Source organism: Erinaceus europaeus, chromosome 7 (assembly GCF_950295315.1).
Source record: "Erinaceus europaeus chromosome 7, mEriEur2.1, whole genome shotgun sequence".
Taxonomy (NCBI): domain Eukaryota; kingdom Metazoa; phylum Chordata; class Mammalia; order Eulipotyphla; family Erinaceidae; genus Erinaceus; species Erinaceus europaeus.
The window spans coordinates 93,945,285-93,958,452 of NC_080168.1; the positions used below are offsets into that span (position 1 = coordinate 93,945,285).

Here is a 13,168-nt window from a genome sequence, read left to right on the forward strand (position 1 = left end):
TGTCTGTCTTTCTCTCCTCCTCTCTGTCTTCCCCTCCTCTCTCCATTTCTCTCTGTCCTATCCAACAACAACGACATTAATAACCACAACAATGTTAAACAACAAGGGCAACAAAAAGGAAAATAAATAAATAAATAAATAAAAACTTAATTAAAAAATTAAAGGCAGGGGTTTTATTGTTATATGAAAAACTGAAAAATGTTGTGCATGTACAAACTATTGTATTTACTATCGGATGTAAAACATTAATTTTCCAATAAGGAAATTTAAAAAAATTAAAGGCATATACAGAACTTGAGGATAGTGTCTTGAGTGTAGTAAGCTCCAATTATTTTATTATTCTATTGTCTCTTCCTATAAGGTGTTTTAAGTATGTGTGATGTTGCTCAGCTGTCTAATTTGTATAAACTATGGCATGGATGTGATTATCTGATTTTCCACTTTCTTCTCCATACAGCCCCGAGTCCTCCCAGCCTGATGTCGTTTGCTGATGTTGCAAACACATCCTTGGCCATCACCTGGAAGGGACCCCCAGACTGGACAGACTACGATGATTTTGAGCTACAGTGGTACCCGAGAGATCCAATCACTGTCTTCAACCCCTATAGCAACAGAAAATCAGAAGGACGCATTGTGTATGGCCTTCGTCCAGGGAGATCCTATCAATTCAGTGTCAAGACAGTCAGTGGTAACTCCTGGAGAACATACAGCAAACCGATTTTTGGATCTGTGAGGACAAGTAAGACATGTTTTACTACTCGGTTCTCAGACGGAGTAAAACAGAAGGGTGTGTTGCAGCAACTTGTTTAAATGGAGCTTGGTTTAAATTTACACCGTTACTTGGAATTGCTGGGATTTGAATGAAAGCAGAAGTCTGTGGAATGTGTTTATTCACTCAATATTAGCAGTAATGGGCAATAAGGAATTAATCTCTGCCCCCATGGAGCTTGCTATTTAATGGGAGGTCCTATCATTAAAAAGATAATCATATGCTGGGTATAATAAGGAAAGTATTTGGCACTCTAGAAACATATGGTATGGGGCCAGGCGGTGGTGCACATGGCTAACTGCAAACATTATAATGTGTAAGGACCCAGTTCAAGCCCCTCATCCCTACCTGCAGGGAGAAAACTTCGTGAATGGTGAACAGGGCTGCAGGTGTCTCTCTGTCTCTCTCCCTCTCTATCTCTCCAAATTTCTCTTTGTCTCTATCCAATAATAAGTAAATAAATAAATAAATAAATTTAAAAAGAAACATGGCAGGAAGCTTCTTTTAAAAAAAACATCCAATGGAAACTCACAGAAAGAATGTAAGTCACCAGATAGGAAATGAGGTGGGAAAATTTCCAGATAGAGAGAATAAAATATGGTAAAGCAAGGAGGAGAGACAAACAAAGGAATCTAGTTGGCAGGGCCTACAGGATGAGGATTTAGGAAGACCCCATCATAGCATGTCTTCTGAGCTGTGGATTTAAAGCTTCACCCTGAATCAGTTGGAACCACTGAGGAATTTTCAACAGATAAATCCTAATTAAATAAGCATTTTGTTGTTTTGTTATTTATTTGTTTGTTTGTTTTTGCCACCAGGGTTATTGCTGGGGGCTCAATGCCAGCACTACCGGTGGCCATTTTTTCCTTTTTTATTTTTTTTCCTTAATTTTTACTAGATAAGACGATGAGAAATTAAAAGAGGAGGATGGGAAGATAGAGAGAGAGAGAGGAAGAGAGAGAGATAAGATAGACACCTGCAGACCTGTTTCACCACTCGTGAACTGGCCCCATTACAGGTGGGGAGAAGGGACTTGAACCCAGGTCCTTATGCTTGGTAATTGGTGAGCTTAACCGGATGCACCACTGTCCGGCCTCATCAGATGACCACTTTAGAAAGTCACTGTAGAGAGCAAGGAGATGATTCACCCTGTAGAGCACACCACTTACCTTATAAAAGGACCCTAGGCACCATATGGAAGCACCTGCATAAAAGAAGCTTCATGAGTGGTAGAGCAGTGCTGAGCTGTCTCTTCTTCTGTCTTTTACTCCCTGCCTCTCTCCTTCTCTATCTCTTACCCCATATCTTAAAAAAAAAAAAAAAAGTCAGTTGAAAGTAAAGGACTTATGGACTCATGCAGGCATACAGCCCCAACCATAACCCCAATGGCAATAATAATAAGTATTATTTATGAAAGTCACTGGGTACTACGTAGGCAGTTGATAAAAGGGGCACAACTTGAAGTGATAGCATATTGCTGCTCAAATCTACTGCCGTTTATCCTAAATATAAAATACTTCAACAATTTTCAACAATGAATAAATTATTTTTTCCTCCAAAGCCATGTTAAAATAGATACAGCAAACCACAAAAAAACAAAGATTTTTCAGGAGTCGGGTGGTAGCTCAGCAGGTTAAGCGCACATGGCGCAAAGTGCAAGGACCCGCGTGAGGATCCCGGTTTGAGCCCCTGGCTCCCCACCTGCAGGGGAGTCGCTTCACAGGCGGTGAAGCAGGTCTGCAGGTGTCTGTCTTTCTCTCCCCCTCTCTGTCTTCCCCTCCTCTCTCCATTTCTCTCTGTCCTATCCAACAACGACGACATCAAATAACAATAACAATAAAACAAGGGCAACAAAAGGGAATAAATAAATAAATAAATAACAAAGACTTTCAGCATAGAAACATCAATGCAAATGTTTATTTTTAGTATTATCTAAAGTAGCTTCTAAGCTCAGACAAATATATTAGTTGTTGATTTAAAAAATAAAGTTAGTTGAAAGGGGTCATTTAAGCAGCCCGCATTTTGTTTATTCAACATTAATAGTCTAATAGTTATGAAGTATGTTCTATATTGGATCCGAAGAGTAGTTTTCCATGAAATAAATTTGTGTCAAGGAAAACATGTTGAAAACTAAAACCGAGTTTTGGTTTATTGCAAGCTCACAGTGGGTTTTCAGTGTTTTATTGTGAGCTGTGCAATCCAATCACAGGTGTTCAGTTTCAGAGCTCATAAAACTCCAGCAGAGGCTGGGCCCATCAAATCACAGGGGAGTATTAGATTCAGTCCTAGATGCTAGCATTTAAGAGAGGCATTTCCTAAATGAGCCATACTGAAGAAGAGAGAAACTAGCTAGCGTGAAGAGGCACTTACAGGTGTGTTTTATGAACAACGGCTGATGGAACTTGGAGAGGTGAATTCATTAGGACTAGATTTGACAGCAGGTAACAAAATATTTTCACATTGCAGAAAGAGTACAGACAGACATCTTAAGAAAAGCTTACCCAAGAGTGCATGTCTAGTAAATAAAATTTTAATTCAGATAGGCCCAGCTGCAGTTCTAACTTCCACACTACTCTGCCCCACCTTCTACCTAACTCCAGACTTGATTTTGGTGCCTAACATTCATTGGTGATCATTCCGAATCATGTTGACCTTTGGTAATTTTCTAAAGGAGCAGCATTCTGCCTTTTTCAAAAATCGTTTTATGGGAGGGATGGTTAATGGCTTACAGTACCACTGCTGACACATGGGTTTAATCTTACATCTTCCCATGATAGGTCTACATGACACTCTCACCCCTCCACCAGAATACATCAGGACCCCAATGTCACCCCCATCCACCCGACCCACCCTCACAAAATCTCACCCTGCCCTCCCTCTCCAGAGTCCTTTGCTTTGGTGCAATACACCAAATCCAGTCCAGGTTTTACTTTGTGGTTTCCCTTCCTGTCCTTGTTTCTTAAATTGTTGTTAGCATAGCATGAGATCATCTGCTATCTATCCATCCTTTTTTTTTTTTTCCTCCAGGGTTATTGCTGGGGCTCTTTGCCTGCACCACAAATCCACTGCTCCTGGAGGCTATTTGTTTTCCCTTTTGTTGCCCTTGTTTTATTGTTGTTATGGTTATTATTATTGTTGTTACTGATGTCGTTGTTGTTGGATAGGACAGAGAGATGGAAAGGAGGGGAAAACAGAGAAGGGGAGAGAAATATAGACACCTGCAGAACTGCTTCACCACTTGTGCTTCAACCAGGATCCTTAAGTGTATTTGCGCTGCATGCCATGTGCACTTAACTTGCTGCGCTACCCCCACTCATCCCTCCATCCTTCTCTTTTTGGCTTATCTCATTTAACATGATTCTGCTGAGCTTAATTTTTAATGATTCTCAATGTAGAGGCTGGCAAGCAGAAAGTTCCCTTTGGATATCTATGATTTTTCCCCCTCAAAAGACACTCCAGAGGGGTTGGGCGGGGGTGCAGTGGGTTAAGCGCATGTGGCGCAAAGCGCAAGGACCGGCATAAGGATCCCAGTTAGAGCCGCCGGCTCCCCACCTGCAGGGGAGTCGCTTCACAGGCGGTGAAGCGGGTCTGCGGGTGTCTATCTTTCTCTCCCCCCTCTGTCTTCCCCTCCTCTCTCCATTTCTCTCTGTCCTATCCAACAACGAACAACATCAACAATGGCAATAATAATGACCACAACGAGGCTACAACAAGGGAAACAAAAGGGGAGAAAAAATGGCCTACAGGAGCGGTGGATTCATGGTGCAGGCACCGAGCCCAACAATAACCCTGGAGGAGGAAAAAAAAAAAAAAAAAAAAAGACACTCCAGATAAAATTTGAGACTTATTTATATAGTTCCCAGAGCTAGTTGTACCCAAAAGAAATGGATTTAAAAAAAAAAAGGTGCTTCTCACAGAGTTCTAAAATGTTTCTCTTCCCCTTCTCATTTAGAGCCAGACAAGATACAAAACTTGCACTGCAGGCCTCAGAACTCCACGGCCATTGCCTGCTCTTGGATCCCCCCTGACTCTGACTTTGATGGATATAGCATTGAATGCAAGAAAATGGACACACAAGAGGTTGAATTCTCCAGAAAGCTGGAGAAAGAAAGATCTCTGCTGAATATCATGATGCTAGTGCCCCACAAGAGATACCTTGTATCCATCAAGGTGCAGTCTGCTGGCATGACCAGTGAGGTGGTTGAAGATAGCACCATCACCATGATAGACAGTAAGCATCCCAGGGTCCGGGAGAGGTACTCTCTTGTATCCTGCCCACCCCCATAGGCAGACAGTTCACCCCCATAAGAGTAGGTCTAAGTTCTTGAAGGGGAGCTAAAACCCTCCAGGGAATAAAAACACTTCTCTGTGTAAAGTATGCTGACAGCAAACAAGTGAAATGATCTCCAAGTACCTGAATGGGTTTGTATTTAAGTACATGACTTAGCCTGATATAATTAAAGCTGTTATGGAGCTTTTAAGCAATTTATGTTACAACTTTAGGAACTCCTACAGAGGAGACCCCTCTTTCATTAGGTTTATGTGCCAGTAGCAAATCACTTCCTCTCTGTCTGCTTCTCTTAAGGAGGGGAGGAAGTTTGATTATAAGCTTTCTTCTTCGGCTTTAAACACAACACACACACATGAGGGGGAGGGGGAGCAGAAGGGGGAGCTGGTGATATAGTTGAGTGGAGACCTTTATTTTACTGATGGTTTATATGTAAAATCAGACTTGTGAGCTCTCTTTGTTCCTTCCCTTCCCTTCTTCCAGGACCCCCTCCTCCACCTCCACATATCCGTGTGAACAAAAAGGATGTGCTCATTAGCAAATCTTCTATCAACTTCACTTTCAACTGCAGCTGGTTCAGTGACACCAATGGGGCTGTGAAATACTTCACAGTGGTGGTGAGAGAGGCTGATGGTAAGTGGTGGTGACTTCACTCCTCAAACCTCACTGTGGGTGTTTGCTCTGTGACACATTTTTCAGAGTAGAAAACTTAAATCTGATATCACTGGGTTCCATCTGTTAGCTATAGGGAGAAGCAACAGATAACTGCTAAAAAGCTATTTCACTAATAGTCCCTATTATTTGCTGGGTTTGGGTGCTAAATGTTTAGATAGTATGAATAGCAACCACAACAATAATAGCATCACTTAGAGGGTCTTTAGTATGTACCAAATGCTGTTGGAAGTAGGTGCGGATCATAATCATTCAGTGTTATTCACTACTCTTTCATTAAGTGTAAACTAAAGCTGACTTTTCCACTTCCCTCCTCAATACCTCAACTAACCAGTACCTCAGTAGCTCAGCTCACCAATGCCCCAGCAATTCACGAATACATGCAAAAGTTTAAAAGACAATCAGAAAATGCATCCCTCCTCAGTTAATTTTTCAACAAATGTTGCATTCTCTAGCCCACTAGAATATTGAACATCTCCCTAATTCCTGTTGCCCAGACAAATACTAGGTTAATAGTTATAACAGCACTCCATACAACCACACAGTCTTATCTTTAAGCATCTTTGATCATCTTTTGTCTGGCTACTTACAGGAGTGTCATATGAAAGCATACATGCCCATATGTGTATTTGCCACTGAGGTCATGTGTTATTTTTCCAAAATAGATCTTTGCTTCTAGAATGGTGTTAATATATGTTATACGTCTATATTTTCAAAATTGTTTAAGGGGTTGCCTCTGAGTTTCTTAAGCAACCTTGACCCTTTGGACCTTTTTCTTTGGGGAAGAGGCTATACACTGGACACTATTTAACCTGACAAGTGTAATTCCTAGGCTAAGTAATATTTTGGTCTCCCTGGGCATTTACCAATCTATGTGCTTTTTTAAAAAAAATTATTAGAGGCTTAACGGTTTTTTATTAGTAATTTATTATTGATGTACAAAATTAAATGTCAGCATGGGTATAATTCCACATCATTCCCACCACCAGCGCTATGAATCCCCAGTCCCTCCATTGCAAGCCACTGTCGTTCTCCTAAGGTTGCAGAGGTGGGTTGACTATCATCTCTACAACTGTCTGTCGACACTTGTACATAATTGCCCCCTTTTTCTTCCAGGTCAAATCTTTTCCCCTCCAAGCCACCCACGACCCTATTACTACATCCAACTGTCCTTCCCTTTTTCCTCCTCTCTCTGTGAAGCTGATGGAGCTGAAGTTCAGAGTCCTTCTTATCCTTTTCCTCCTATCACTTCTCCCACCACTAGGAGTAGGGATCAAAAATGTTTCTGAGGTTCAGAAGATAGGAGTTCTGGCTTTTGTAATTGCTTCTCTGTTAGACATGGACATTGGCAGGTTGATACATAACCCTAGCCTGTTTTTATATTTCCCTAGTGGGGTAGGGCTCTGGAGAGGTGAAGTTCCAGGACATATTGGTGAAGTTGTCTGCCCAGAGACGTCAGGATGGAATCATGGGAGCAACTAAAACTTGGTGTCTGAGGCTGCAGATGTTTCAGTTCTAGCTGATGAATTCTTTCTGGGTCTCTTGTTGTATTTATTTGTTGTTTTGTGAGGAGAAATGATCTGATCCCTGTTACTCTATGACCATACCAGCCCCCAGTCTATGTGCTCTTTACATTTTACTTAATTGTTCTAAAGTTCATTGTGCATAATTAATTCAATATTCTCAAATGCCACTGATGGCTTCCAGGTTGCCTTATACCTCATAGTTGTGTAGAAATTGTTGAGCTTTAGAAAGTTGTTAAATTTATGTGGGCTGAAATACCAAAATTGTACTACATAAATATAAGCTGTGTTCTCTAGTCAGGTGACTTTTAGTTATTGATGTCCATGGAGATAAGCAGATGCTTCCCTGGTGATCTATCAATAATATGGCAATCCATTTCAAAGAAATGTCATTTTTTTACACATATACTCATCCTAAAAGGACTTTTTTTTTCCTGCTACTGCCAATAAGACAATATTTCCAAGACTTACTCATTTTGAAACAATTTTTTATGTAGGAATCCAGAATACAATACTAAGGCTGAGCTTGGTGTAGGCACACTGGTAAAGTACACAAGTTTCCATGTGACTTGGGTTCAAGCCCCTGGGCCTCACCTGCAGGGTGAGGTGTCACAAATGATGGAGCAAGTTGTAAGAGTCTCATTCTCTTTCTCTCTTTTCTCCATCTCTCTTCCTGCTTCTCTCCAACATAATTTTTAAATGCATATACACGTATGTATATATACACAAATTATATGTATATGTATACATATATATCTAGAATAGCATACCACTGCCAACACCCCCACAGTCTCATGCCTCAAAGTTCATTGTCAGTGGCATCCAATCCCTGTAATATTTATCTTCCTAATTATGTTTTCCTTCGGCCAACATCAAAACTATTTTGCAGTGCCAAAACACACAGCAGGTTGAGTGGACAAGGGAAGAATTCTGGGAAGTGTTCTGCATGAGGGGTCAACTTCAAGCCAGAACTAAACTGAACTCAAGATAACAGAGCTGTACATGCAGCAGTTATCAGACCTGGCGGAACATGTGGAACGTGTTTGGTGGGATGCCTGCTTTGGCCTTGGACTTGATTTCATTTATCTCTTCCTTATTTCCCAGGTCATAGGGATTTCCTTATTAGCTCAGCTACAATGGTTATTGGCAAGGTGAAGAGATTATTAAGTGAGCTGACTTTTTTGTGAGGAGTGTCCAGGTTTCTGGAATTGTGGAGCATGTAATCAGTTGATGTACTGAGCTACCCTGTCACCCATACAGATTTTACTTCCTAGAAAGATGACAGGGTGTGTGTGTGTGTGTGTGTGTGTGTGTGTGTGTATGTGTACATAGAATATTGGATACATTCAATCCCTACTTTTTATTTATTTTAGATAAAAAATGAATTTAGATTAATTTCATTAGGAGAATTTCCTAGCATCCTTCCTGAGCTCAGATTCTGCTCTCAAAATGACCAGAAATAGAGGGGGGAGGTGGTAGTCATATAAACCTAGTGAGACATCAAGCCAAGTTTACAGAAATTCAAGCAAGTCCTCACTGTGGGTTTTCTCCCTCCAGGCAGCGATGACCTGAAGCCAGAGCCGCTGCACCCTCTACCCTCTTACCTGGAATACAGACATAATGCATCCATCCAAGTGTACCAAACTGATTACTTTGCTAGCAAATGTGCTGAAAGTCCTGACAGCAACTCCAAAAGTTTTAATATTAAGCTTGGAGCAGAGATGGAGAGCCTTGGTGGAAAATGCGATCCCAATCAGCAAAAATTTTGTGATGGACCACTGAAACCACGCACTGCCTACAGGTTAGATGTATTGTCTTCATTTTGCTTGAGGGATGCTACATTATAAGGTGCTGAGCCATCTGGGCTTCTGCTATCCATGAGCTCCTGTAGATTAATCACCCACGTTACCAGACTGCTCTGCGTTTTAACTGATAATTTATGAAACCTATGTTTCTGCACTCAATCCCAGGTAAAGAAAAGAGGGCCTCCAGCACTGTGCAAAAGCTCAGATTCATTATGTGAAGAACTGAAGGTTCTTAATAGAATGTCCTTTCTCACAAAATTTCTTTAGTGAGAGTCAAATAATTTACAATGTTAATGGCTGTAAAAATGGCCAAATACAGAGTGTTTGTATGTAAGGTTTTATCTTCTACTTTTAGTAAGGAGGAGGAAAAAACATTTATTTGTTTATCTTCTGAGTCACAAAAAAAGTATCAAAGTGTTCTCTGGTCCATATAAAACACTGTTGTGTAGGTAACATTGTTTTAAAGAATGTTTACATGTGAGGGGTATGTTTCACACCTCTTCAAAATATGTGTTACAATACCTCCCCGACCATTCTTCCTCTACCACAGGCCACTGCCCGCCTTCTTCCTCCTCACCATTGGTAACTACCTTACTCCAGTGAGAATAACACCAAAAATACCAGAACCAACAAATGTTGGTAAAAGTATAAAGGAAAAGAAAATTCTTGTACGTCGTTGGTGGAAATGTAAATTGATCAGGGGCCAGGCGGTGGCACACTTGGTTAAGCGCATACATTACAGTGTGCAAGGACCCAGGTTCAATCCCCTGGTCCCCATCTGCAGAGGGAAAGCTTCACAAGTGGTGAAGGAGGGCTGTGGGTGTCTCTCTGTCTCTCTCTCTTACCATCTCCCCCTCCCCTCTCAATTTCCAGCTGTCTCTATCCAATAAATAAATAGAGATAAATTTTTTTAAAAGAAATGTAAATTGATCTAGCCAATATGAAAAACAGTTTTCTCAAAGAATTAAGAATAGATTTGCCATATGATCCAGCAGTTCCACTCTCAGAATATATCTGAAGAACCCAGGGCACATATCTGGAAAGATATATGCACATCTATGGTCAGCAATGACCAAGATTTGGGAATAACTCAAGTGCCCAATCATAAATGGATGAATAATGAATCTGTAATATATATAAACAGTAGAATCCTAATCAACTGTAAGATGGTAGCCTTTCTTTGTGCTAGACAAAATTCTTGAAGGGAAGGGGCTCTGAGTGACTAGGAGACCCTTTCCTCCCACTAAGATGAGAGTATGACAGGCAAAAAGAAGTAGCAGTGTGATTTGATCCAGGGAAGCAGGGTCAACACTTTCAGGTATTATAGGAACTACTGCAGTCATCAGGCCCTTCTAGCTGTAGTAAGTCATATTTGGTCTTCATTGTGTTCCAAAAAACTAGATAGCTGCAGAAGTACAGAGTATCCCAAACCAGAGTCATCACAAGTGGAAGGCGATCCTAGACTGCTACCTTAGATATAAAGCTCTAGGCAGCCAAGATTAGTGTTTGTGGAGGCTGTGCCTTCCATGTTGAGTGTTGGCAGAACTGAGATCCAGTGAATATTACAGTCAACTGGGTTCTCTCGAACCAGTATCTATTCTGGCTGGTTGGTGGCCAGGTCTTACTGACTCTTTTTTTTTTAATTTCTTAATTTGTTTTACTTTAATAAGAGAAAGAGGTACAGAGAGAAAGATATAGAGAGATAGACCAGAACACAGCTCATTTTTGGCTGATAATGGTGATAAAGATTGAACTTGGGACCTCAGAGCCTCAGGTGGAAAATTTTGTGTGTTTTTGCTTCACTATTATGAGGTCTCTCCAGTCCCATCTTAATTATCTCTTATATGTTTCGGCTATCACCCCTGAGTCTCAGTAAAAACTCTCATCACAAACTTGCTCTTGCTACCCCAGCCAAGGTTGGCACCTCTACAGCAAGCATGCACTAAATTATATTTTCTTTTTTTTCAAACTGATATTTTCTTTTTTAAAATTTTTTTCTTTATTTATTCCCTTTTGTTGCCCTTGTAGTTTTAGTGTTGTAGTTATTGGTGTCGTCGTCGTTGCATAGGACAGAGACAAATCTAGAAAGGAGGGGAAGACAGAGAGGAGGAGAGAAAGATAGACACCTGCAGACCTGCTTCAGTGACTCCCTTGCAGGTGGGGAGCTGAGGGCCCAAACCAGGATCCTTATGCTGGTCCTTGCGCTTTGTGCCAAGTGTGCTTAACCCACTGCGCTACTGCCCAACTCCCCACTGATATTTTCTTAAAGAGAAGATTCGATGAGCCTACCTGGAGGAGGAGAGATCTCAGACAGAAAGAGAAATGCAAACATTCATGACAGGTGGCTCTTTCATCACCTGTCAGATTTAACAATGGTCTCAGTTCCCTGGTCACTTGGGTTCAAGGTAGCATCAATAAAAACCTCCCAAGTGCCATTTTTTCTTCATGAGTTGTTTGTTTGTTTATATTCTGGGGGGGGGGGAATTAACTCATTGTCCCACTTAAGAAAGAGTGAAAGAGAAAGAAGCTACAGACCCCCCCCCCAGATCAGATCCCACCAATCCTCCAGCAATTTTCTTCCTGCCCAGGCCTGAGGCAAAGCCCTTCCACTTGAATTTCACCTCTGCCATCTTTTAGCTCTGTGGTAACTTGTCAATAGCATTGTCATTGTCTAGTCCTCACTTTTCTCATCTATGGGACATTACAAGTTGTCTTGAGCAGTAATGGAGCTTACAGATCAAACCCAGACATGTCCCTTCTCATGAAGGTCTTCCAGTGTTTCCCACTCACTAGAGCAGGTGATGATTCCATGATGGGGTTGCACAGAACTCTGTCTCCTCCTTCCTGCCTACTTGGCTACCACTCACCTCAGTGCACTCTGCACTTCACTATATCTCATTCTCTCTAAGACCCGTACAGTATGACAGCGGTCTCTTATACTTCTAAACCTTCTCACATCTTTTCCACTTGATTTGAGATTTTCCTCTCCCTCCTCGGAAGGGTGAATGGATTAACACTTTTCAAAAGCCAGTTCAGCCTTAATTAACCCCTCACCACCACAGTCAGCCCTCAGCTGGGTACACGAGCATTCCTTTGCCCCACTTCCATAGGACCCAGTCACTGCACCACTGTAATCCTCCATTTACCAGTGGCTTTTAACCCGTTGTTTAATAACCTACCATCTTCACAGACTATGAAAGCTCAGTCTACTAGAGGAGACAGAGCATGACACTGGCTCTGAGACAATATGGCGAGTTCCTGGCACAACAGAAGTTATCACTGAATTTTTATGAACAATAAGGGAATGAGCCAAGATGCTCTGTGGAGAGTTACACATTCTTTTTATAGCTTAATTCCTGCCATACATACTTGTTTCTCTAGAACGCAGTTTTCCTGTACTTCTCCATTTGGTTCAATTCAGTAACAAGCATGCCAGGCAGATAACACTTGATGTCCCCTAAAACACATAGGAGAACCACAGGGTAAATGGCCTCTTGTGTGGTAGCCGCTGAACTCTTGCTTGATGCAGAGAAGTCAGTTTGTGCCAGCTGATAATCGCTGTGGCTACCCTCAGTGCTGTCAAGCATTTTATTTTGTTTGGGGTTTGGGTTTTTTTTTTTCCAGGGAGAATAGATAGGAAAGGGCATGAGAAAAGGAGAATTGGAATTAGAACAGAATGGGAGATGGTAGGTTCAGCTGACTTGCACGTAAAGTAATGTTCCTGTTCATTATTGGCTTCCTAATATCTGGGTATATTATTAGTGTTGTTCCATATGGGAGAGGAGGAGCAGACATTCATGGGTGAGGGGCACTTTGAGAGATAGGAAAGTGCTGATCTGGTTTTGTTTCTATTCTAAATAGAGTAGCAGTGTGACCACAGACAGCGTCTCTTGACCTCATTTTCCTCAAGTGGAGGAAATTGAATCACATGCTCTCTCACTTTGTGCTATAGAATTTCTGATCCAGGACACATTTAAAGTTGAAATAACTATTAACAACTAGTACTTTTTGTATAGTGTATATATCCTGCTGATAATAGATTTCATAGATGGGTCTGGTCTGTGGAAGACACAAGACCAAGTGTTGTGGGGGAATAGAAGGATAAACAAGA

The 13,168-nt window shown here is 41.3% G+C and overlaps 1 protein-coding gene across 6 annotated transcripts in view; it reads left to right on the forward strand.

Moving 5' to 3' along the window:
* Positions 1-13,168, forward strand: part of PTPRB (protein tyrosine phosphatase receptor type B) — a 121,960-nt gene that overhangs the window by 77,792 nt on the left and 31,000 nt on the right. For all 6 annotated transcript variants that reach the window (XM_016191292.2, XM_060194941.1, XM_060194940.1 and 3 more), the window contains 4 exons: positions 458-739; positions 4,722-5,000; positions 5,541-5,690; positions 8,810-9,053. In XM_016191292.2, coding sequence (XP_016046778.1) covers positions 458-739; positions 4,722-5,000; positions 5,541-5,690; positions 8,810-9,053 — 955 coding nt within the window. The remainder of the gene's footprint in view (positions 1-457; positions 740-4,721; positions 5,001-5,540; positions 5,691-8,809; positions 9,054-13,168) is intronic.